General features: G+C 40.2%; 2 protein-coding genes across 2 annotated transcripts in view; one reads left to right on the forward strand and one right to left on the reverse strand.

The window, feature by feature from the left end:
* Positions 1-5,118, forward strand: part of LOC5507652 (vesicle-fusing ATPase) — a 17,948-nt gene extending 12,830 nt beyond the window's left edge. Inside the window, exons 28-31 of the mRNA XM_032376414.2 lie at positions 893-944; positions 1,446-1,501; positions 4,470-4,527; positions 4,613-5,118. Coding sequence (XP_032232305.1) covers positions 893-944; positions 1,446-1,501; positions 4,470-4,491 — 130 coding nt within the window. The 3' untranslated portion in view covers positions 4,492-4,527; positions 4,613-5,118. The remainder of the gene's footprint in view (positions 1-892; positions 945-1,445; positions 1,502-4,469; positions 4,528-4,612) is intronic.
* Positions 4,992-23,345, reverse strand: LOC5507666 (myotubularin-related protein 14). Its single transcript, XM_032376415.2, has 20 exons — positions 23,113-23,345; positions 22,958-23,014; positions 22,729-22,826; positions 22,101-22,200; positions 21,953-22,028; positions 21,217-21,280; positions 20,900-21,019; positions 15,444-15,588; positions 14,459-14,533; positions 13,950-14,013; positions 13,588-13,673; positions 13,408-13,484; positions 13,233-13,269; positions 13,082-13,152; positions 12,918-12,985; positions 12,210-12,348; positions 11,590-11,716; positions 11,219-11,247; positions 6,017-6,100; positions 4,992-5,944 (listed from the first exon to the last, which is right to left on the reverse strand). Exons 1-20 carry the CDS (start codon positions 23,206-23,208, stop codon positions 5,773-5,775), a joined length of 1,785 nt encoding a protein of 594 aa, XP_032232306.1. The 5' UTR covers positions 23,209-23,345; the 3' UTR covers positions 4,992-5,772.
* Between the last annotated feature and the right edge of the window lie 266 nt (positions 23,346-23,611).

Here is a 23,611-nt window from a genome sequence, read left to right on the forward strand (position 1 = left end):
ATTAGTTGCCCCATTACCACGTGCAGTCATTAGTTACCCCATTACCGCGTGCAGTCATTAGTTGCCCCATTACCGCGTGCAGTCATTAGTTACCCCATTACCACGTGCAGACATGAGTTGCCCCATTACCGCGTGCAGTCATTAGTTACCCCATTACCGCGTGCAGTCATAACTTACCCCATTACCGCGTGCAGTCATTAGTTGCCCCATTACCGCGTGCAGTCATTAGTTGCCCCATTACCACGTGCAGTCATTAGTTACCCCATTACCGCGTGCAGTCATTAGTTACCCCATTACCGCGTGCAGTCATTAGTTACCCCATTACCACGTACAGTCATTAGTTGCCCCATTACCGTATGCAGTCATTAGTTACCCCATTACCACGTGCAGTCATTAGTTGCCTCATTACCACGTGCAGACATTAGTTACCCCATTACCACGTGCAGACATGAGTTGCCCCATTACCGCGTGCAGTCATTAGTTACCCCATTACCGCGTGCAGTCATAACTTACCCCATTACCGCGTGCAGTCATTAGTTGCCCCATTACCGCGTGCAGTCATTAGTTGCCCCATTACCACGTGCAGTCATTAGTTACCCCATTACCGCGTGCAGTCATTAGTTGCCCCATTACCGCGTGCAGTCATTAGTTACCCCATTACCGTATGCAGTCATTAGTTACCCCATTACCGCGTGCAGTCATTAGTTACCCCATTACCACGTACAGTCATTAGTTGCCCCATTACCGTATGCAGTCATTAGTTGCCTCATTACCGCGTGCAGTCATTAGTTGCCCCATTACCGCGTGCAGTCATTAGTTACCCCATTACCGCGTGCAGACATTAGTTGCCCCATTACCGCATGGAGTCACATGTTGCCCCATTATGCTGCAGGTTGTGGGTCGGCATCAAGAAGGCGATCATGTTAGCACAAATGGCGGTGCAGGTAGGAAAACGATTGCACGCTTGTGCTTTGACAAGCCAATAAAATAAAACAACGTCACATCGTAAAGTTTACTTGAAATGTGTTATATGCAAAGGATATAGCTTGTTTAGTCTATGCAGTTTGAGTAAATGTACAGCCTGTGCCGAAACCTAAAAGTACTTTTTATCCATTTCCATCCACTCAATGCGAAAAGTTCATGCTACAATATTGTATTTATGATCAGGGCCACAGCAGGGAGTGGGCACGTGACCTCCCCCCCCAATATTTTCAAAAATTATAAGGAAATGACCAGTAGGTGTTTGTTTTCTTAATGTTTCTGTATTGCACCCCCCAATATTTCTTTTATCGGAAAGATCAAAGAACATTAAAAAAACCTGGATAGTTATTTTTGTCACTGTTCTAAAGCTTTCCAACAAAAGAAAACTAAAACTACCTGTGCAAGTGACATTTGTTCAACTGCATTTGTTTGCTGTATCTGATATCCTCATGTGTCTTTCCCAGACGAGTAAACAAGATCGAGTGAACAAATTCCTGAACCTCCTGGAGGATGAGCACTGGTAAGCCCGGCAATAAAACATGCTTGGTCACACCATCATATAACTAGAATACATGCTTGGTCACACCATCATATACTAGTACACGTGCTATCATGCCATCATATACTAGTACACATGTTCTGTCACGCCATCATATTCTAGTATACATGTTCTGTAACGCCATCATATACTAGTACACATGTTCTCTCACGCCATCATATACTAGTACACATGTGTTGTCATACCATCATATACTAGTACGCATGTGCTGTCACGCCATCATATACTAGTACACATGTTCTGTCACGCCATCATATACTAGTATGCATGTGCTGTCACGCCATCATATACTAGTATACATGTTTGGTCACGCCATCATATACTAGTACACATGTGCTGTCACGCCATCATATACTAGTACGCATATTTGGTCACGCCATCATATACTGGTACACATATGCTGTCACGCCATCATATACTAGTACACATGTTCTCTCACGCCATCATATTCTAGTACACATGTGCTGTCACGCCATCATATACTAGTACACATGTGCTGTCACGCCATCATATACTAGTACACATGTGCTGTCACGCCATCATATACTAGTACACATGTTCTGTCACGCCATCATATACTAGTACGCATGTGCTGTCACGCCATCATATACTAGTACGCATGTGCTATCACGCCATCATATACTAGTACACATGTGCTGTCACGCCATCATATACTAGTACACATGTTCTGTCACGCCATCATATACTAGTACACATGTTCTGTCACTCCATCATATACTAGTATACATGTTTGGTCACGCCATCATATTCTAGTACACATGTGCTGTCACGCCATCATATACTAGTACACATGTTCTGTCACGCCATCATATACTAGTATACATGTTTGGTCACGCCATCATATACTAGTATACATGTGCTATCACGCCATCATATACTAGTACACATGTGCTGTCACGCCATCATATACTAGTATACATGTTTGGTCACGCCATCATATTCTAGTACACATGTTCTGTCACGCCATCATATACTAGTATACATGTTTGGTCACGCCATCATATACTGGTACACATATGCTGTCACGCCATCATATACTAGTACGCATGTGCTGTCATGCCATCATATTCTAGTATACATGTGCTGTCACGCCATCATATACTAGTACACATGTGCTGTCACGCCATCATATACTAGTACACATTTGCTGTCACGCCATCATATACTAGTATACATGTTCTGTCACGCCATCATATACTAGTACACATGTTCTGTCACGCCATCATATACTAGTATGCATGTGCTGTCACACCATCATATTCTAGTACACATGTGCTGTCACGCCATCATATACTAGTACACATGTTTGGTCACGCCATCATATACTAGTATACATGTGCTATCACGCCATCATATACTAGTACACATGTGCTGTCACGCCATCATATACTAGTACACATGTTCTGTCACGCCATCATATACTAGTATACATGTTTGGTCACGCCATCATATACTAGTATACATGTTTGGTCACGCCATCATATACTAGTACACATGTTTGGTCACGCCATCATATACTGGTACACATATGCTGTCACGCCATCATATACTAGTACACATATGCTGTCACGCCATCATATTCTAGTACACATGTGCTGTCACGCCATCATATACTAGTACACATGTGCTGTCACGCCATCATATACTAGTACACATGTTCTGTCACGCCATCATATACTAGTACACATGTTCTGTCACGCCATCATATTCTAGTACACATGTTCTGTCACGCCATCATATACTAGTATACATGTTTGGTCACGCCATCATATACTGGTACACATATGCTGTCACGCCATCATATACTAGTACTCATGTGCTGTCACGCCATCATATTCTAGTATACATGTGCTGTCACGCCATCATATACTAGTACACATGTGCTGTCACGCCATCATATACTAGTACACATTTGCTGTCACACCATCATATACTAGTACACATGTTCTGTCACGCCATCATATACTAGTACACATGTTCTGTCACGCCATCATATACTAGTACACATGTTCTCTCACGCCATCATATACTAGTACACATGTGCTGTCACGCCATCATATACTAGTACACATGTTCTCTCACGCCATCATATACTAGTACACATGTGCTGTCACGCCATCATATACTAGTACGCATGTGCTGTCATGCCATCATATACTAGTACGCATGTGCTGTCACACCATCATATTCTAGTACACATGTTCTCTCACGCCATCATATACTAGTACACATGTTCTGTCACTCCATCATATACTAGTATACATGTTCTGTCACACCATCATATACTGGTACACATGTTCTGTCACTCCATCATATACTAGTATACATGTTCTCTCACGCCATCATATACTAGTACACATGTGCTGTCACGCCATCATATACTAGTACACATGTGTTGTCATACCATCATATTCTAGTACACATGTGCTGTCACGCCATCATATACTAGTACGCATGTGCTGTCACGCCATCATATACTAGTACGCATGTGCTGTCACGCCATCATATACTAGTACACATGTTCTGTCACGCCATCATATACTAGTATGCATGTGCTGTCACACCATCATATACTAGTACACATGTGCTGTCACGCCATCATATACTAGTACGCATGTGCTGTCACGCCATCATATACTAGTACACATGTGCTATCACGCCATCATATACTAGTACACAGGTTCTGTCACACTATCATATTCTAGTACACAGGTTCTGTCACACCATCATATACTAGTACACATGTTCTCTCACGCCATCATATTCTAGTACACATGCTTGGTCACGCCATCATATACTACACGCCATCCTACTAGTATACATCTTTGATCACGTAATCATCCATCTAACAAGAGAATTAGTAGATGGGGGAGACAAACGGCTAACTGACTCAACCCTTTTTTTTCAGCTTAAGAAATTCTCTCGATTAACGATCCAAGGGGTTCTCTAGGTTTCTATGGCGACAGGTTGGTGATCCTCTTCTCAATATACTGAACTTTTGCTATTCGTCTACTTTTAAAGATAAAAAATCACTCCTGTTTCTTATTTTAGGGCAAATGGTTAATCTTGAAATGCGATGGGTGTGGACTGAGGATTGTTGTCGCATGGTGGAAGTATAACAATCGCGTTGCGTGACCGCGGAGTGCCTGTAGCGTAACTGTCACATGCCATGGACATCCCAAGGATTGAAATAAAGTATCAATGTTATCGTTTACTACCCTGGTAATGCCGCGCTTCTCTCGTCACAGCATTTTGGCTGAGCGTCACTGGACGAGAGAAGTGTGGAGGATCTGGTACCCAGGGTAATCGTTCACCTACGACAGTTTATGATATTTTTGGATGATGCAGAAGTCAGTCCATTCGCAGCGAAGCAAATTACAGAATATGTACCTCAAACTGATATAGTAGCAATGTAAATCAACAATAGAAACGCTATTAGTACCAGTTTTATTATCATTGAATTCAAATGTACAAATATACGGTTTCACATTTGTAGTCTTACATCAGGGTAAATGGCAAAGAAATGGATATTGAGAATTAAAGATACGGTAGACCTGCACGTGATAACATCTGAATCATCCAAACAATCCCCTTCCCTCACCCCTCCCCCCCCCCCTCCACTCTTACTTACCCACTCTTCTCCTCCCCACCCCTTACCTCCGCGCTCTCCCCCTCCCCCGATATTACCAATCGATAATCTCCATCTATGAAGTAAAAGTTACCATTATTATTTGATTTTCAACGGATATTATGAGCCCGCGTACCATGCCTTCCTATGGGCCGATTTCTAATAATGTAATTTGAACTCAAAAGCGAGGCTTAGGCGGGTCTGCCTTTGTTTTCAGCTTTTTATAACTTCAAACAAATACCGCATTTCAAGCCCTACACCGATATAAAACCAACAAAAAGGCAAACTCGGACCTACAAAAAATACTTCACGTTCAAATTATATATGGAAAACGGCCCGTTGCGAAGTAAACAGAAGGTTAAAGAAGGCAGACATATCTTTTATAAAAACCAGGTTCGAATTCTTATAAGGAGATATCTTTTATGAATATAATCTTGTACTTCAGTTTACGTATGATAATGAAGTTCTTAGAAATAGGTATGAAACTCCTTTAAAAAACACGCACCCAATTATTTTCTTTGAATTTCTTTTCAAAATATGCAATTTTGAGTGCAATAATAATTATAATAATTAACTATCCCCACTACACCACGGTACTCCAGCTTTCCCGGATCCGCCCAGTCACGTGATCTAAGATACTCGAGAAGCCACTGCCTTCTGGGAACGGATACCCGACAGCCTTTGCGTAGACCTTGTGAAAGAGCATGCGCACTGCATCGAGACGCTGTTGCCTTGGGCTTTCACCAATGCTATCCCTGACGAGAAATGTAAAAACGTCTCAATGCATGGCTCTGTAAGTCGGTACTTGGCCAGCGGTCTGTACTTACAGGCTCGTGGTGCTGATGTTATTGGTGGAATCCCTGATTGTTGCCGTACCTTTGGGGCTACCTGTGCCCGATACCAGCTGCCAACTGCAACAAAAGTGATACAGCGTTGGTTGGTTGATTGATTGACAGATTGACTTAAGGCGACAATGTCACCAGTGTACTTCCGGTAGAATACATAACAATCTCGGTGGGATGGCCTGTTAAATAGCGCGGATTCTAATAGATTCTTTTTTTTTGTCAGTTGAGGTTTCCGTTGGCCCTCCGGCAGTAAACTGGCGACAAAGCCGCTTTAACCAATGAATTATGATGGTCCATTCACTGTTGAGGCAATAAGATATTGTTTTTCATGGTCGTGGCAGGGGATGGGGCACTGGGGCAATATTTTCACAAATTATAAGGAAATGACAATAGGGCGTGGCTGTGCCCCCCCCAATATTTTCTTAATTTTTCTGTATTGTGACCCCCCTTTTCCATCTTACGTGACCTGCTACGGCCCTGTTTTTAATTCTTTACAGTAACACCAAGATCGCAGAAACAATCACTTGAAAAACAACAGTGACATGGATAAGTAGTGACATGGATAAGTAGTTAGTATGGGTGACATGGATAAGTAGTTAGTATGCGTGACATGGGTTAGTAGTTAGTATGCGTTACATGGGTTAGTAGTTAGTATGCGTGACATGGGTTAGTAGTTAGTATGCGTGACATGGGTTAGTAGTTAGTATGCGTGACATGGGTTAGTAATTAGTAAGCGTGACATGGGTTAGTAGTTAGTATGCGTGACAAGGGTTAGTGGTTAGTATGCGTGACATGGGTTAGTGGTTAGTATGCGTGACATGGGTTAGTAGTTAGTATGTGTGACATGGGCTAGTAGTTAGTATGCGTGACGTGACATGGGCTAGTAGTTAGTATGCGTGACATGGGTTAGTAGTTAGTATGCGTGACATGGGTTAGTAGTTAGTATGCGTGACATGGGTGAGTAGTTAGTATGCGTGACATGGGTTAGTAGTTAGTATGTGTGACATGGGTTGGTAGTTAGTATGCGTGACATGGGCTAGTAGTTAGTATGCGTGACATGGGCTAGTAGTTAGTATGCGTGACATGGGCTAGTAGTTAGTATGCGTGACATGGGCTAGTAGTTAGTATGCGTGACATGGGCTAGTAGTTAGTACGCGTGACATGGGTTAGTAGTTAGTATGCGTGACATGGGTTAGTAGTTAGTATGCGTGACATGGGTTAGTAGTTAGTATGCGTGACATGGGTTAGTAGTTAGTAAGCGTGACATGGATAAGTAGTTAGTATGCGTGACATGGGTTAGTAGTTAGTATGCGTGACATGGGTTAGTAGTTAGTATGCGTGACATGGGTTAGTAGTTAGTATGCATGACATGGGTAGTTAGTATGCGTGACATGGGTTAGTAGTTAGTATGCGTGACGTGGGTTAGTAGTTAGTATGCGTGACATGGGTTAGTAGTTAGTATGCGTGACATGGGCTAGTAGTTAGTAAGCATGACATGGGTTAGTAATTAGTAAGCATGACATGGGTTAGTAATTAGTATGCGTGACATGGGTTAGTAGTTAGTATGCGTGACATGGGTTAGTAGTTAGTATGTGTGACATGGGTTAGTAGTTAGTATGCGTGACATGGGTTAGTAGTTAGTATGAGTGACATGGGTTAGTAGTTAGTATGCGTGACATGGGTTAGTAGTTAGTATGCGTGACATGGGCTAGTAGTTAGAATGCGTGACATGGGCTAGTAGTTAGTGTGCGTGACATGGGTTAGTAGTTAGTATGCGTGACATGGGTTAGTAGTTAGTATGCGTGACATGGGCTAGTAGTTAGTATGCGTGACATGGGCTAGTAGTTAGTATGCGTGACATGGGTTAGTAGTTAGTAAGCGTGACATGGGTTAGTAGTTAGTATGCGTGACCTGGGTTAGTAGTTAGTGTGCGTGACATGGGTTAGTAGTTAGTGTGCGTGACATGGGTTAGTAGTTAGTATGCGTGACATGGGTTAGTAGTTAGTATGCGTGACATGGGTTAGTAATTAGTATGCGTGACATGGATAAGTAGTTAGTATGCGTGACATGGGTTAGTAGTTAGTATGCGTGACATGGGTTAGTAGTTAGTATGCGTGACATGGGTTAGTAGTTAGTATGAGTGACATGGGTTAGTAATTAGTATGCGTGACATGGGTTAGTAGTTAGTATGAGTGACATGGGTTAGTAGTTAGTATGCGTGACATGGGTTAGTAGTTAGTATGCATGACATGGGTTAGTAGTTAGTATGCATGACATGGGTTAGTAGTTAGTAAGCGTGACATGGGTTAGTAGTTAGTATGCGTGACATGGGTTAGTAGTTAGTATGCGTGACATGGGTTAGTAGTTAGTATGCGTGACATGGGTTAGTAGTTAGTATGCGTGACATGGGTTAGTAGTTAGTGTGCGTGACATGGGTTAGTAGTTAGTATGCGTGACATGGGTTAGTAGTTAGTATGCGTGACATGGATAAGTAGTTAGTATGCGTGACATGGGTTAGTAGTTAGTATGCGTGACATGGGTTAGTAGTTAGTATGAGTGACATGGGTTAGTAATTAGTATGCGTGACATGGGTTAGTAGTTAGTATGCGTGACATGGGTTAGTAGTTAGTATGCGTGACATGGGTTAGTAGTTAGTATGTGTGACATGGGTTAGTAGTTAGTATGCGTGACATGGATAAGTAGTTAGTATGCGTGACATTGGTTAGTAGTTAGTAAGCGTGACATGGGTTAGTAGTTAGTATGCGTGACATGGATAAGTAGTTAGTGTGCGTGACATGGGTTAGTAGTTAGTATGCGTGACATGGGTTAGTAGTTAGTATGCGTGACATGGGTTAGTAGTTAGTGTGCGTGACATGGGTTAGTAGTTAGTATGCGTGACATGGGTTAGTAGTTAGTATGCGTGACATGGTTAAGTAGTTAGTATGCGTGACATGGGTTAGTAGTTAGTAAGCGTGACATGGGTTAGTAGTTAGTAAGCGTGACATGGGTTAGTAGTTAGTGTGCGTGACATGGGTTAGTAGTTAGTATGCGTGACATGGGTTAGTAGTTAGTATGCGTGACATGGGTTAGTAATTAGTATGCGTGACATGGGTTAGTAGTTAGTGTGCGTGACATGGGTTAGTAGTTAGTATGCGTGACATGGGTTAGTAGTTAGTATGCGTAACATGGGTTAGTAGTTAGTATGCGTGACATGGGTTAGTAGTTAGTATGCGTGACATGGGTTAGTAGTTAGTATGCGTGACATGGATTAGTAGTTAGTGTGCGTGACATGGATAAGTAGTTAGTGTGCGTGACATGGGTTAGTAGTTAGTACGCGTGACATGGGTTAGTAGTTAGTGTGCGTGACATGGGTTAGTAGTTAGTATGTGTGACATGGGTTAGTAGTTAGTAAGCGTGACATGGGTTAGTAGTTAGTATGTGTGACATGGGTTAGTAGTTAGTATGCGTGACATGGGTTAGTAGTTAGTATGCGTGACATGGGTTAGTAATTAGTATGCGTGACATGGGTTAGTAGTTAGTATGCGTGATATGGGTTAGTAGTTAGTATGCGTGACATGGGTTAGTAGTTAGTATGCGTGACATGGGTTAGTAGTTAGTATGCGTGACATGGGTTAGTAGTTAGTATGCGTGACATGGAATAGTAGTTAGTATGCGTGACATGGGTTAGTAGTTAGTGTGCGTGACATGGGTTAGTAGTTAGTATGCGTGACATGGGTTAGTAGTTAGTATACGTGACATGGGTTAGTAGTTAGTATGCGTGACATGGGTTAGTAGTTAGTGTGCGTGACATGGGTTAGTAGTTAGTGTGCGTGACATGGGTTAGTAGTTAGTGTGCGTGACATGGGTTAGTAGTTAGTGTGCGTGACATGGGTTAGTAGTTAGTGTGCGTGACATGGGTTAGTAGTTAGTATGCGTGACATGGGTTAGTAGTTAGTATGCGTGACATGGGTTAGTAGTTAGTATGCGTGACATGGGTTAGTAGTTAGTATGCGTGACATGGGTTAGTAGTTAGTATGCGTGACATGGGTTAGTAGTTAGTATGCGTGACATGGGTTAGTAGTTAGTATGCGTGACATGGGTTAGTAGTTAGTGTGCGTGACATGGGTTAGTAGTTAGTATGCGTGACATGGGTTAGTAGTTAGTATGCGTGACATGGGTTAGTAGTTAGTATGCGTGACATGGGTTAGTAGTTAGTATGCGTGACATTGGTTAGTAGTTAGTATGCGTGACATGGGTTAGTAGTTAGTATGCGTGACATGGGTTAGTAGTTAGTATGCGTGACATGGGTTAGTAGTTAGTATGCGTGACATGGGTTAGTAGTTAGTATGCGTGACATGGGTTAGTAGTTAGTATACGTGACATGGGTTAGTAGTTAGTATGCGTGACATGGGTTAGTAGTTAGTGTGCGTGACATGGGTTAGTAGTTAGTATGTGTGACATTGGTTAGTAGTTAGTGTGCGTGACATGGGTTAGTAGTTAGTATGCGTGACATGGGTTAGTAGTTAGTATGCGTGACATTGGTTAGTAATTAGTATGAGTGACATGGGTTAGTAGTTAGTATGCGTGACGTGGGTTAGTAGTTAGTATGCGTGACATGGGTTAGTAGTTAGTATGCGTGACATGGGTTAGTAGTTAGTGTGCGTGACATGGGTTAGTAGTTAGTATGCGTGACATGGGTTAGTAGTTAGTATGCGTGACATGGGTTAGTAGTTAGTATGCCTGGCGTGGGTTAGTAGTTAGTAAGCGTGACATGGGTTAGTAGTTAGTATGCGTGACATGGGTTAGTAGTTAGTATGCGTGATATGGGTTAGTAGTTAGTATGCGTGACGTGGGTTAGTAGTTAGTATGCGTGACATGGGTTAGTAGTTAGTATGCGTGACATGGGTTAGTAGTTAGTATGCGTGACATGGGTTAGTAGTTAGTACGCAGACACGCATGTCCGCCAACTGATGATCTGTGTGTCACAGGTTCTGGCGTCAATCTCAAACTCAGTTCTTGTGTCCTAGATGTCGGATTTAACCACGAACTTGGTTTTGGGTCAAAGAAAGTCACCGTGATTCTTGCAGTTCTAATAGTTCTCCTAGTATTTTGCTGAAGGTGTTACGTGGGGATATTCTGGTAGTCCCCGGGGACGGAGAGGAGGTGTGATAAATGAGAACTCACCTCCCACAAATTGACGAATTTGACGAACGCTAAGAGAAAAAGAATAAAAATCACATTAATAATTACTAATTGAGCCGTCAGAGACAGAACAGAGGTGTTTAAAGGAAATGTTTTTTGATAAAACATTTTTGAAAAATTTTGCCGAAAGTTTTTGATATTTAAACCTTGTTCTCTAATACGCTCCAGTGGCCTCAATTGTTTCAGAAAATGCCTTACATAAATTTGTTGGTGTATTGGACAACAATTTGTCGGTTTATTGAACAATGGACTTTGCACAATTTTTGCATGGATGGTTACTCAATTTTGTGCAAGATATGCCATTATGTGGCTTGCACCGTTAAAAAGGATTTAACTTAACTTTAACTACTCACGTGATCTGAGTTAGAGTGGGCCCTAGACCTGAGTGGTATCTGCAGGGGACTTGCATGCGCACATGGGCTGCTCTCTGGACTATTGGTGTGCCGAGGAGGCGTGCGGTGCACAGGGGTCTCCACACCACTACAAACAAGACCAAAAGGTTATCCTGTTGAGCCTGAAAAATCATCTAACTAAATAATCCAATTGCAAACTACCCACCACTGCTCATAAATACAATATTCTCGATATTCTAAGGGTTCTGTTCTAAGGGTTCTGTGCTAAAACTTGAGGTGTACAAACAAGGCCTAGATTTAAAGCTCTTTTTTGTAAGGCATGCAAGCTATAGTTCTCATTCTCTTAAGGCACTTTGACTAGCACTGGAGATTAAAAACATCTTGTTATTGATAAAAAACAAGAGGCCAATGGTTCAGGGCTGTACCAAGTGCCGCCTCAAATATTAAAAATATATATAAGGAAATGACCAGTGGCGTTCCCCCCACCCCCCTCCTCCTCAATATTTTGTAGCCCGATACATCCCTTTGGTATAACCAGTTCCTGACAAAGTTTGCACAGGAAAAATGCAAAGTGCTAATTTGCAACATCCATTCATTCACATTAAGAATAATAAACTCACCGTGTCAAGGAGCCATTTGATTCATGAGATAACGACGACTCCTCTACAGTGTCTTGACCTATGAAGTAACTCAGCCTAGACTCAGAACATGTGCTCCCGCAGCTACTGAGACTTGCGTTACTGCCATAGTTCCATTCATCTATAACACAAACATAAAAATTAAACACTACTGTTTACTGCCATTTTTAATACTCTGCAAAATCTTGTGACTTCCAGCAGCTAGACCACTTTCTGGCTTCCATCATTCAAACCAACAGAATTATATTTGGTGCTGTTTGTTAATGTTTGGTCAGCGCCTGAAGGAGAGGCGTCGTGATTGTATACCTTCTTTCTGCAGGCCAATAAATCCGCTTCAAGGATTTTGAATGGAAGCCAGAAGGCAATTTAGCTGTTGGATATCGTTGGCAAAAGCTCACTGAATAAACGTAGTAGCCCATTGACTCAAATTACATCATAAAATGTAAAATAAACTCTTCAGGATATTGAGGCACCAGAATAAGGAATGGATGGTCTTGGAAACATGTATTCTTTATAAAAAACGTTAGGAACTGCAATTCTGCCATGACATACTGAAAGTGGCCTGTGGTAGTGTGTTGCAGGCCACTGATTGAGAAGAAAGAGTACTCTCCCCAAAAGCCAGATAATTGGCAAATGGTTAAACAATGTGCAGTCAGACCTGCTGCTGCGTGAATATTGAATATCACTCACCCAGCAGTACAGCGCCATCAAACTCAGAGTCGCAGCGCTGTCTGTTTGGTTTACTAGCTACAGAGTTTCTGAAAATGAAAACTAGATGAGTTCCTTAACAGTGTGCAGTTTAAATCACAAAGAAAGAGTATTGAATACTGAGTAGCAAAAAAGTAAAAATGTACCTTCTCAAAGTTTTAATAGAAAAAGTATCAGATCCAATATACTTGAGAAAGTTAAAGCAGAAATGGAAGACCTAAAAGTAAAGAAGACAAATATAAATCAGCATCCAAATTGATAAGAAACAATTTTGCCAAGAAAGGCGTGATAACTCACCTCTTCACCTTTCTGAATTCTGTCGGGAAGATCATGCCTGCGAAACAAATTACCACATCTTAGGAATTCTTGCTACACTATTTTACCTGAAGCCCTTGCTATCAAGAGAGAATGGCAATAACAACACACAGCAACAAGAGTAGACATTAGAAACAGTGCTATCAAATAAACTTACCCAAACAGAAACCAGTCATACGCAATTGTCAGGTAGAGAATTTCAGAGGCACTGAGTGAAGCATGCACCTTGCGATCCTGCAATAAGGTCAGCATTAAACAGTTATGTGGTAAACACATCATAAAACACCAAGTGTATGGTGGCGAAATGCCAAAACATAGGCCACAATACCATACTTACAGCCCAAAGGGAGAGGCGAAGAAGTGAGACAAACAACGGAGTTCTGTCCCAGCCAGAGATGCAGTGAATCAGGGTACCACCTTCCCCTGCAACACAAAAACGTTATTCAACAAAAACATTACTTGTGTGGCATAACCAGGAAAATCTTTACAGAGGGTTCGACCCAGAAGTTTGATAGGGGGAGCCAAAGGAAGTATTATTTCAAGAAATTTCATCATTTTTCTGTGGAAATCTTTTTATTCTTTATTTTGTTAAGCAGTATCTTCGAGAATAGGGGTCCTGTGTCTCCGCCCCTCCAGACTGGGCTTTGCATTGGTAACAGTCTCAATCAGGTGGGATAAAAAAGATTCACACAGACTTACCATCCATTATAGAGTTCAGTAAAAGCAACAAGTAGTTCTGTGTCAATAGGATAAGATCCCAGCTCTGAATAATGGGAAATAAAATGTTACTTGAGTTCCAAATTGTAGGGAAATATTGGAAATATATCAACAGTAAAGCCTGGCAATCTATTTCAAAGTGCTCAAATTTTACTTCACCATAATCCAAAGAGCCGAATCTATTTGTTAATGCAAAACAATTTTTGCTCGAGCATATTCCAATAGAAATTCTGCGCTATTTGTAGTAGCTGATTGTGGATTGCACTGATTTTGCTGGTCCCCATTTCAGATTTATTGAATTTCACTACGTATACAGAGAGAGGATTTCCAGTGACGTCACAACTCTTACCATCCACAGGAAACCCAACGACAAGAAACCAGATAAGAACATGTGGGACTTCCCAAGGAGATAAAATAAAGTCTCTGGTACCACAGGAAACCCAACGACAAGAAACCTGATAAGAACATGCAGGACTAGGCTGCACACTTGCCTTATAGAGATGCCATTCAATCCCAAGGCGATAAGCTAAAGTTTCTGGTACTGTAAACTGGGCATCTACATAATCCTAACAATATCAAGATAGGCAGGTCAGAAAATATCTGTTCAATAGATGATACACATAAGGCAATAAATAACTACCGCATGGCGACTAAATGCACTGTTCATTTTGATGTATATGCCTTGATAAATGCATCATTAATCAATTAAAATTGATATATTTATTTATAAAGGTGGTACGTACTGCATCTTTAATTCTTAAGATTATGAGCCTTAATTAAGTAATTCAAGAAAATATCCATTCCTCAACGACGGAAGGTATTATGGAATTCTGAAAGCACGGGGGAAAGGGGGGTAGTGATTTTGGAATTCCGAAAGCATGGGGAGGGGGGGGGGGTAGTGATTTTGGAATTTCGAAAGCATGGGGAGGGGGGGGGGGTAGTGATTTTGGAATTCCAAAAGCATGGGGGGTAGTGATTTTGGAATTCCGAAAGCATGGGGGGTAGTGATTTTGGAATTCCGAAAGCATGGGGGGGGGTAGTGATTTTGGAATTCCGAAAGCATGGGGGGTAGTGATTTTGGAATTCCGAAAGCATGGGGGGTAGTGATTTTGGAATTCCGAAAGCATGGGGGGGGTAGTGATTTTGGAATTCCGAAAGCATGGGGGGTAGTGAAGAAATCGGAATTCCGGAAGCCTGGGAAGGTAAGGTTGGTAAGGAATTCCTTAAGCACAGGGGAGCTGAGTGTTTCGGAAGCATGGGGAAGGGGGGAGAAAAACGAAGCCTCCTGTTGTGGGGGTATGGATATTTTGTGGAATTACCCATTGGGACTTAAATGGTGTATACTAAAGCATATTCTAAATCATAACCCCAAATTTACACTTGGCAATTGCTGTTATTCATACAGATATATCTACTTATCTTCTTGATAAACTTAACGTTTGAGCAGATTTTTAAAATACATCATACAGAATTTACCTGTTTCCAGTTAAAATATAAGCCATCAGCACTGTATCCCTTGGTTTTGAAGTCACGAAAGAATTCACAACCAGGGTATGGGACACAGCAAAGGCAGAAGTCTGAGTATCGCTGAGACTTGTCCACTTTCTCAGATGATGTCACACTAGAACCACAGACAAAGAAAAAAGCTTGCTACAAACATGCTCGATTCACAGGCTCAGTGCTATGCTGTGGCATAATATTTACCCCAATGATGACAACAACAATGAGAATGAAGATGATGAACCTGATGAAAATGTCACGCATGCACACTAGAGAGAAATTCAATGCAAAGAAACAAAATGGCGGCCTGAAGCGTATAAACTCATGGGGATCTTTGAAGGCTTCTCACACTTATATTATTGGTGTGATTTCCCTCAGATTCGAAACCTCAAGTCTATAGATAACAACAAATAGAAAGGTCAGCTTCGATTGTACCTGTGTTATCTTCAATAGTGAATAAATCCTCTTATATATATTGCTTTTTCACGTGTTTGCATCGTGTTAACCTTCGTTGAGTTATCTTCACAAAATTGCGAAATATAAGGTCTTGGCTGCATAGATAAGCTTGCCACTTCTTCAAAAGGCTCTTAGATAAATAATAAAGAAATTAAGCCATAGTATTTTTTATGGTTCATATGAAAATTTATACGACGTTCTTGAAGTTGAAGAAGTGATACCGGGCCGAACGAATGGGGAAACATAGGTTCTTTTGTGCTTTGTATGCGCGAATGAGCCCAAGATAACGGGAGGTGAAGTTTCAAAGGAGCATAAAATACCTGTATTTCTGCAGGCCATCGCTTTAGGTTAGAGAAATTATTTGCAGTTAGAAAAATCACGACGGGGTTCGGTACTTAGTTACGACTTTGACCATTTCATTTGGTAAATTCCAATATCCAAAGGTTATTGTGTGTGTTTCAACCCACTTGTGTCCCAACTACTACTTTTTTGTGTGATCACTTACATCAGTATAACAGACTGATGTATGATAATTATGGTAAGCCCCATATAACTATATGGACAAATTCAGGGGTTTGGAGCCACCTGTATTTAGCCAATGGATAGGGGGTGATGGTAATAGGGAAAAAAGAATTTGAAGACCAAATCTAAACATACAGCATTGATTTAAATTTCTTTGATGGTGTACCACCCCTAAAGTCAAAGCTCTTACATTTAGCACCATCCTCCCATTTTATTGGATCAAACTATCCCTCAAACCAGCCCCACCTCCCCTGCTTAGATCTGCCCCACCCTCCGTGTTAACAGAGGACTTTCTCTCTCTCTGTTAGCAGGGAACCTCTGAAGACTAACATGCAGGTAATACCTCTCTTACATCTTTTCCCAGCCCATAGAGATATACCAAAATGAAAATGTGACCCTTTTAAATCAGAGTAATACTAAATAATAATAATAATAATAATAATAATAATAATATAAAGTGGCCCTCTAAACATGACATGAACACATACTATGCTATTATGATTTTTCAAGTTAGTTAACCCATTGACTCCTGGCTTTTTTTGAGCTGAATTTACAAAAAACAGACTGAAAACAGATACCTCCCCCCCTATTCTGAGTTTTATACAGCCCGTCAAAGTCAAACACAGCTGCACCTAGTCAGCGGTATCCAAGCTTTCCAACAGTGCTTTGCGGTCCCAACTTTTAATCCCTCGTCGTTGTGCTGAAGCGAGCACAAGTTGTGGTTGCTTGTATTTTTCATCAAAAATACAGCTATGAGCATATTAGGAGAGTGTCTCAGGACATCATGAAGTCTTTTGGGGCATAATTGAGTGCTTTGCTTATGGATATTTGCAAGCAAAGGTGGATTCATGACGATTTTTTCTTGTTTGGCTTTGCCTGGATGAGAAAATAATTTTCTGATGAATCATAACAGCTCTCCTAAATGCTGTCTTTTCTGAAACCAAATTGATTCCAAAATTGTTTACACTGCTATTCTGGGTCTGTATGACCTGGAATTGATTTGTTTGGCTTCGGGGTGAAAAGACTTATAAAAAACCCATCTGACTTTGGGGAGAGGAGTGTTGACTGGCCCTCCCCTCGTGAATTTTCCCCTGTATCTCCCAGAATGCTTTGCAATACGTAAAGACATCTTCGTGGTTGTACAATCCTTCAAGGAGTGGACATTGTGTTTTGAGGCCATGGAAATGTACCTGGAGGATCAGAATAAAGGTATCTATTTGTGTCTTGAGCTGTGTTTGCTGATCTCTCTCCCTTGTGTGGTATTTTGAGCGTTTTATTGAGAGGGGTGATTCTGCTTTTCTCTCCTTGTTCGATTTGAGATTTGTCAAAGAAACTGTGCTATTATTTGGCTTAAGAGTAGATGCCAACACCTTGGTTGGATGCATATCTGCAAGACCATTTATCCCTTAGACTGATGCCTGAGTATCTTCATCTTGTTGTGTTTATTTTGCATTTATGAAGCCGGTACAGGCTGGTTGAGGGGTCAATGTGTTAAAAACTATTGGCTCCAGAGGGGTATAGGAGTCTCATTGGAGAAGGTATTGCTTACATGCTTTATGTTTTCATGCTCTTTTAAAATAAAAAATGTGGTTGTGAGGAGGGGCAGGTAATAAGGCCTTTGCTGTATTATCACTGGTAATGATGGCCTACAAGGTCTAGCTAATGAAAGAAATATTTATGAATTGCAAGGATTACTGGAGTATAACTAAATAAATTTGTAATATTGTACTTATACTACTTGTTTTAAAAAACAACCTAGAGAAATAACAATATATGCAAGAAATGTCTAGTATTGTTCTATGAAATAAATACAGAGTGTAACAGCCATTGAAATAATGCCACTCTGTGAGAAAAGGTTTCCACAACAACTATTTTTTTTTCTTTCAATTACTCAATAGTAAAACATTTTGCAGCCTGGTATGGATAAAAGGTTATCTTTACACATAAAAGCATTTTTTTTTAAAAAAATAACTAGAGGTATAAGCAGATTTTTGTAGAAAATTTTAAAACTGCAAATATTTTATGATATAATAAAAGTATGGTTTATATGCTGCCAACGCCAGCCCAGCGAAATTCAGAGAAAAGGGCCCCTGCAAGCATGGTGCTTGGTTTACCACAGTCAGATCATATTAGGAGGGCCAGGGGGACTAGTAACAATTGAAAGCTCTCCTCACAGATAATGCTCTCTTGTCTGGCAATGGAACCTTCACAGGAGTTGATGGTAGAAATAGTTTTGTTACTTGCTTAACATCACAAAACAGCGATAGATCAAAAAGCAGTATGGTTGTAAATTGTTCCTCAACATTACTTAAAGGATTAGAAAAGTTGTAGGGGAGAACAATCTGGTATATTCATTACACAGTGGTACTGTATTCTCATTTAAATGCTGTATGTCATAAGCTTTGCTTGACTAAGAACTTTCCAGCTTTTTGAGTGAATTTTAAGCAACATTATTCATGTATTTACATTTTTCCACTAAATGAGAAGTTTAATTTGGCAGTTTTCCATGCAACTTACACACTCAATGACCCCAAAGATTATATGGCCACCAAGCTTCTGGACATGGGGATTTGCCAGTTCACTTGGGGGAAGGGGCGGAACTACTCCATTTAGGATTTTGGTATCCACAAATCTTTTGAGATTGAACTATTATAAATATAATTAACAACTCGTGGAATGTGTGTTATCTTTTGGGTTGCTGTTTTGCCTTTTGGGTCAAATTATCAGGTTAATTATCATATGGGTGTGCCTGTTTGTTGATAGATGCTTTTAAAAAATGAGTAAATTGTAAAGAGTTCATATAATAGTGTTGTGCTTTGTTTTCTATTGACATCTTTAAAGAGTATGGGATACATCCATTTAGGTATTTAGGGTTATTTCTGCAATGATCCCTCCAAAACCAAAATCTTGGGGTATCACCTGGGAGCCAGTATGTCCATCTCAACCACATAAAGCATTGGTCCTAGGGAAGAGAGGCCAAAACAGTACTCATACCTAGAATAAAATGTGATACTGACATTTATTTGAACTGTAGACCTTGATATAGCTAAACTTTACCAACCAATACACAAGCACCATGAACCTGGGTCAGAAAAACATAGCTAACAGTAACAACAACAAAAGTTAATAAAAGAGTTTTATTATCCCCACAATAATAGTTATAACAAAACATTAATAACAAAAACGACATGAATTACTGTGTAAGTAACTAGCTTCAACCAAAGTTGAATATACATATCAGTAATCTTTTTTTTTTCCTATTCAATAAGTAAGTACTAATAGTTTAGTAGAGGGAGGGAGACAACCGTTCTGAAAAGAACAGTTAAAAGCTGCGTTCGCCCAAATTTCAGAATCTTCATTTCACAAGATAAGCAGGTCAATATCTTTGGCGACCTTAGAGGTTTTATTAAGTCAGAGATTTTAATAATAATAACAATACAGAAAATTTGTGACATTGCTTCCTACAGTACCTTGGCTGGTTCCGGAAATCTCACCCGATTTTCACTTCAAAATCTGATACCAACAGGTGAGGCAAAAAGTCCATAGCCATAGTAGCTAGTCAGTAATGAAGTTATAATGAAGTTAAACTATTTTCAGAGTGATCTCATAGGAAGAGTTAAGCTGATCTTGATGATTTTTTTTACGAAACAATGTCTTCATGCTTGTTTTCGCGCCATGTTGCTGTCATTCTTCTCATTGATAGCAGAAAATCCGGAAAATGTTCAGCGAATCGGTAGCAGATTGCCTTTTGAATCCTTCAAATGCGTTTCTTAGTTAAACCACATAGGAAATATTAGTTCGTTATGTTTTAATTAGCTTTTTATCGGCATAAAATTAGCCAAATTCAGGCCAACTATCGTGAAATCTGCCATGCTCGAATTCGCTAGTCGCGCTTTGACAACTGCGCATGCGTGACATTTTTTATCCTGTCGATGAGGACCATGTGACATAATGATACTGATGATGAGTTCTTTATTTGTTTATAAACTTCCACCATTGATGAGGGACACACAACAGGGCATCCCTTATGATGACGATGATGATGATGATGGCGGTGGTGACATTAAGATGATAATAATGAATGACAATGATGACAACAAAAATGCTGATGATGATGCTGATTATAACACTTGAAGAACTAATGGTAATGATGATTATGATATGATTATGATTATGATGACAACTGAAGTACTTTTGGTAATTATGATTATAGCAGTGACAACAACAATACTGATGATAATGATGACAATTGAAGTACTTTTGGTAACAAAACTGATGTTGATAATGATGATTACAATTGAAGGACAAATTGTTATAATGATTATAATGATGACAGCAATGATGATGACTATGGTGATGATGTCGGCAGTAATACTCATGATGGCAATAGTAATCGCACTGACATTTATGACAATAAATATTGGTAGTTATAGGCTGTATAAGCCTTGACTTACTTCATTCCAAATTTAACTTTCTTTTTTTCCACCATCAAGTCACAGATACAATCCACTTTCAGCTCTTTGAGTAACTGAATATCATGGCCTCTGATTCGGTCAAATATGGCCCAGTCATTGCTACAAGAAATGCATAGATGATTACAAAATAACTCACTGACAACAAAAAGGTCCCAAGCACTGCTAGCTTGAGAGATATGATTTAATGACTACTGGTATTCCTTAAATGCCACTCTGTGTTGCCCATAAATAATTTAAATAGTTTGATCTATACCAATCCAGATAGCAGTTAGTGCGTCCTAACCACAAAGACTAACCTGATATTAGGGGAATTAGGATCAAAATCTAGATCCTCCTCTTCTGCTTGCCCACCCTCTCCCCCTGACAATAACAAAACAAGAAAAGATAAGTAAAGGCTCACATAGCCCAGCACATGTGCAAGGGGTAGGGATATACTTGACAATAGCTACAATGCTAGAAAAAACTTTTGTTGCTGATGCCATTTCTTTGACCGTACACACAGGTAAAAAATACCCTCAATAGGCTATTCCAGCTTTAAGCATCTGCGCGCACTCACCTACCTCAACAATGGTCATGCAGCGCACGCTTTGTTTGGTGCAAGCTTAAAATGCGTGTGCTAAATTCTGGTAGTTGAGGTAGGTTTCTATGGTAATGCACGTGCAGACTTACAGCTGGAATGTCCTTTTCTGCCTACCCCTTCAGTGCAATATTGTTTGATATTTGTTGTCCTTCTCCATATTTGAGGACTTTAATACCACATTGAAAAGGGGAAATTCCAGTGATTTTGTGATAGAAAGAAAACTGGTCAACTAGTGAAAGGAATAAGAAATTCAAAAACACTTTGACAAAAGTTTTTGCCTAGTATTGTAGCCAAAAAAAAAAAAACTTGTATGCAAACTGAAAATGGAGCATGCCTTAAGACCATGCCAAGCATTTCAAAGGGTTTTTCAAGAGAATGGTGAATTTGGAAGATCCAGCCCCTAAAATTACATATGACAACACCTCACCAAAATTAATTCTTAGAATAACTACCTGAGAATAAAAAATCGTAGCCAAAACGGCCATATATTTCTGCAGCGCTTGACAAAGTGGCTGACCTACAGATATTCTGAAATAAGCAAAATGTCCTGGTAAATAATAGACATGGGAAAAGACAAAGTGTTGAGTTAGTCATTCATACCTTGTCGTCATATAGAATGACAGGAACCACAAATCTTGACCTGCACCTTGCAAACCTAGCCTTGGTGAATAATTCCCTTAATCTTGTGCTGTCATTCACACTAAAAACACAATAGATAAGAATAGCTTTATTTTCAAAGAAAAAGCATTCAACAACAGGCTATTAGTATAATCATGGAATAGATGGTGGACTTTATAAGTAGGTGCAGCCACTTGGTTCTAGTTGTGTTTGAAAGTCATACAAAATTGTTGTGTAAAAATATTATGAAAATTGGGGAATAATTAATAATAAAGTACTAAAATTTACGAAATTTTACAGAACCAAAGATCTTGGCTCTCCCTTTTCCAACGATTGCCTATCATCTTTTATATTCGACAAACATACGAAAGGCTTTTTAATTTTCCACTTCGGGCGAACTGTGTTTTCTACAGTGTATGCTTACTGTACTATATTGTTTTACAAGTGGGAAAACGATTAAATAATCTTTTTAACACATTAGTATAAGGGAGATACTGATCATATAGTAATTTAAGTGGTAATCGTATTCCGGAATAAGTCTCGGCGTGCACGGCACGGGATTGCAAAGTGTCAGTACTGTATGAGAAACCTGTGACGTTTGCCAACTCACAAACTTCCACCACCGCTACCGGCATCCAGCCTTGTCTCTAATATGACGATCTTCACAGGATAGTGTCCACACAGTTCTCCGTTTGCATTAGATATTACCTATAATACGACAAAAACAAACCGGCACTGTTTAGTATCCAAACAGGAAGTAAAAACATACAGAGCAACCATTCTATGTGTGGACGATAGCGTTTACACACAAAGTTCAAGTAATAAACAGTCTCACTTACGGAAAATCTATAATCCTTTGCAAAGTAATTAAGACATTTCTTTTGTATTGTATCCACCTGCAGATAAAATAACAGCTCCCATAGGTCAGACTCAGTCGTAAATTGAGATAAAAAGTCCTTTAATACAACGTGGCATGTTGGCAGATGTCGCGTACCTTTTTATCCGTGCTACGGGCTTTGTAGGCAGTTTTCGAGAAATGCTGAAGCAAATCAAGAAGATCTAGAAAGCACAGTTCTTCAGTAGCGTTCATTGATTTCCAAAAAATATACTTTCCATTCAACCGTTTGATTAATCCATCGTTCCGTGTATGTTTTTACCAAGGAGGCGAGCCGCGAAAACACGGCAAAACAAGACCTCCATGTTATGCGCACAACTAGTGCGCAACTTTCACTACGGAAACCCGCCGACTTGTTTGCAGGCTCCGGAAATCTATGGGAAGAGGATGATGGGAGAATTTTTTTTTTAACATTCTCTATTGCCAAAAATTTGCAAAGTTTGAGGCAGTTTGTCACTCATAACACTGCATCACCATCTTTCTTCCAGCGGTGGGATAACTGGAGGCACTTTTAGTAGCAAGGAGTCCAGTGGTAACCTGATTATCAGGCCCTCCTATGTTTTTTATCGCGAATTAAAATTCCGCCTGATACTCTGGT

This window comes from Nematostella vectensis, chromosome 1 (genome assembly GCF_932526225.1).
Source record: "Nematostella vectensis chromosome 1, jaNemVect1.1, whole genome shotgun sequence".
In the NCBI taxonomy this organism is placed as follows: Eukaryota; Metazoa; Cnidaria; class Anthozoa; order Actiniaria; family Edwardsiidae; genus Nematostella; species Nematostella vectensis.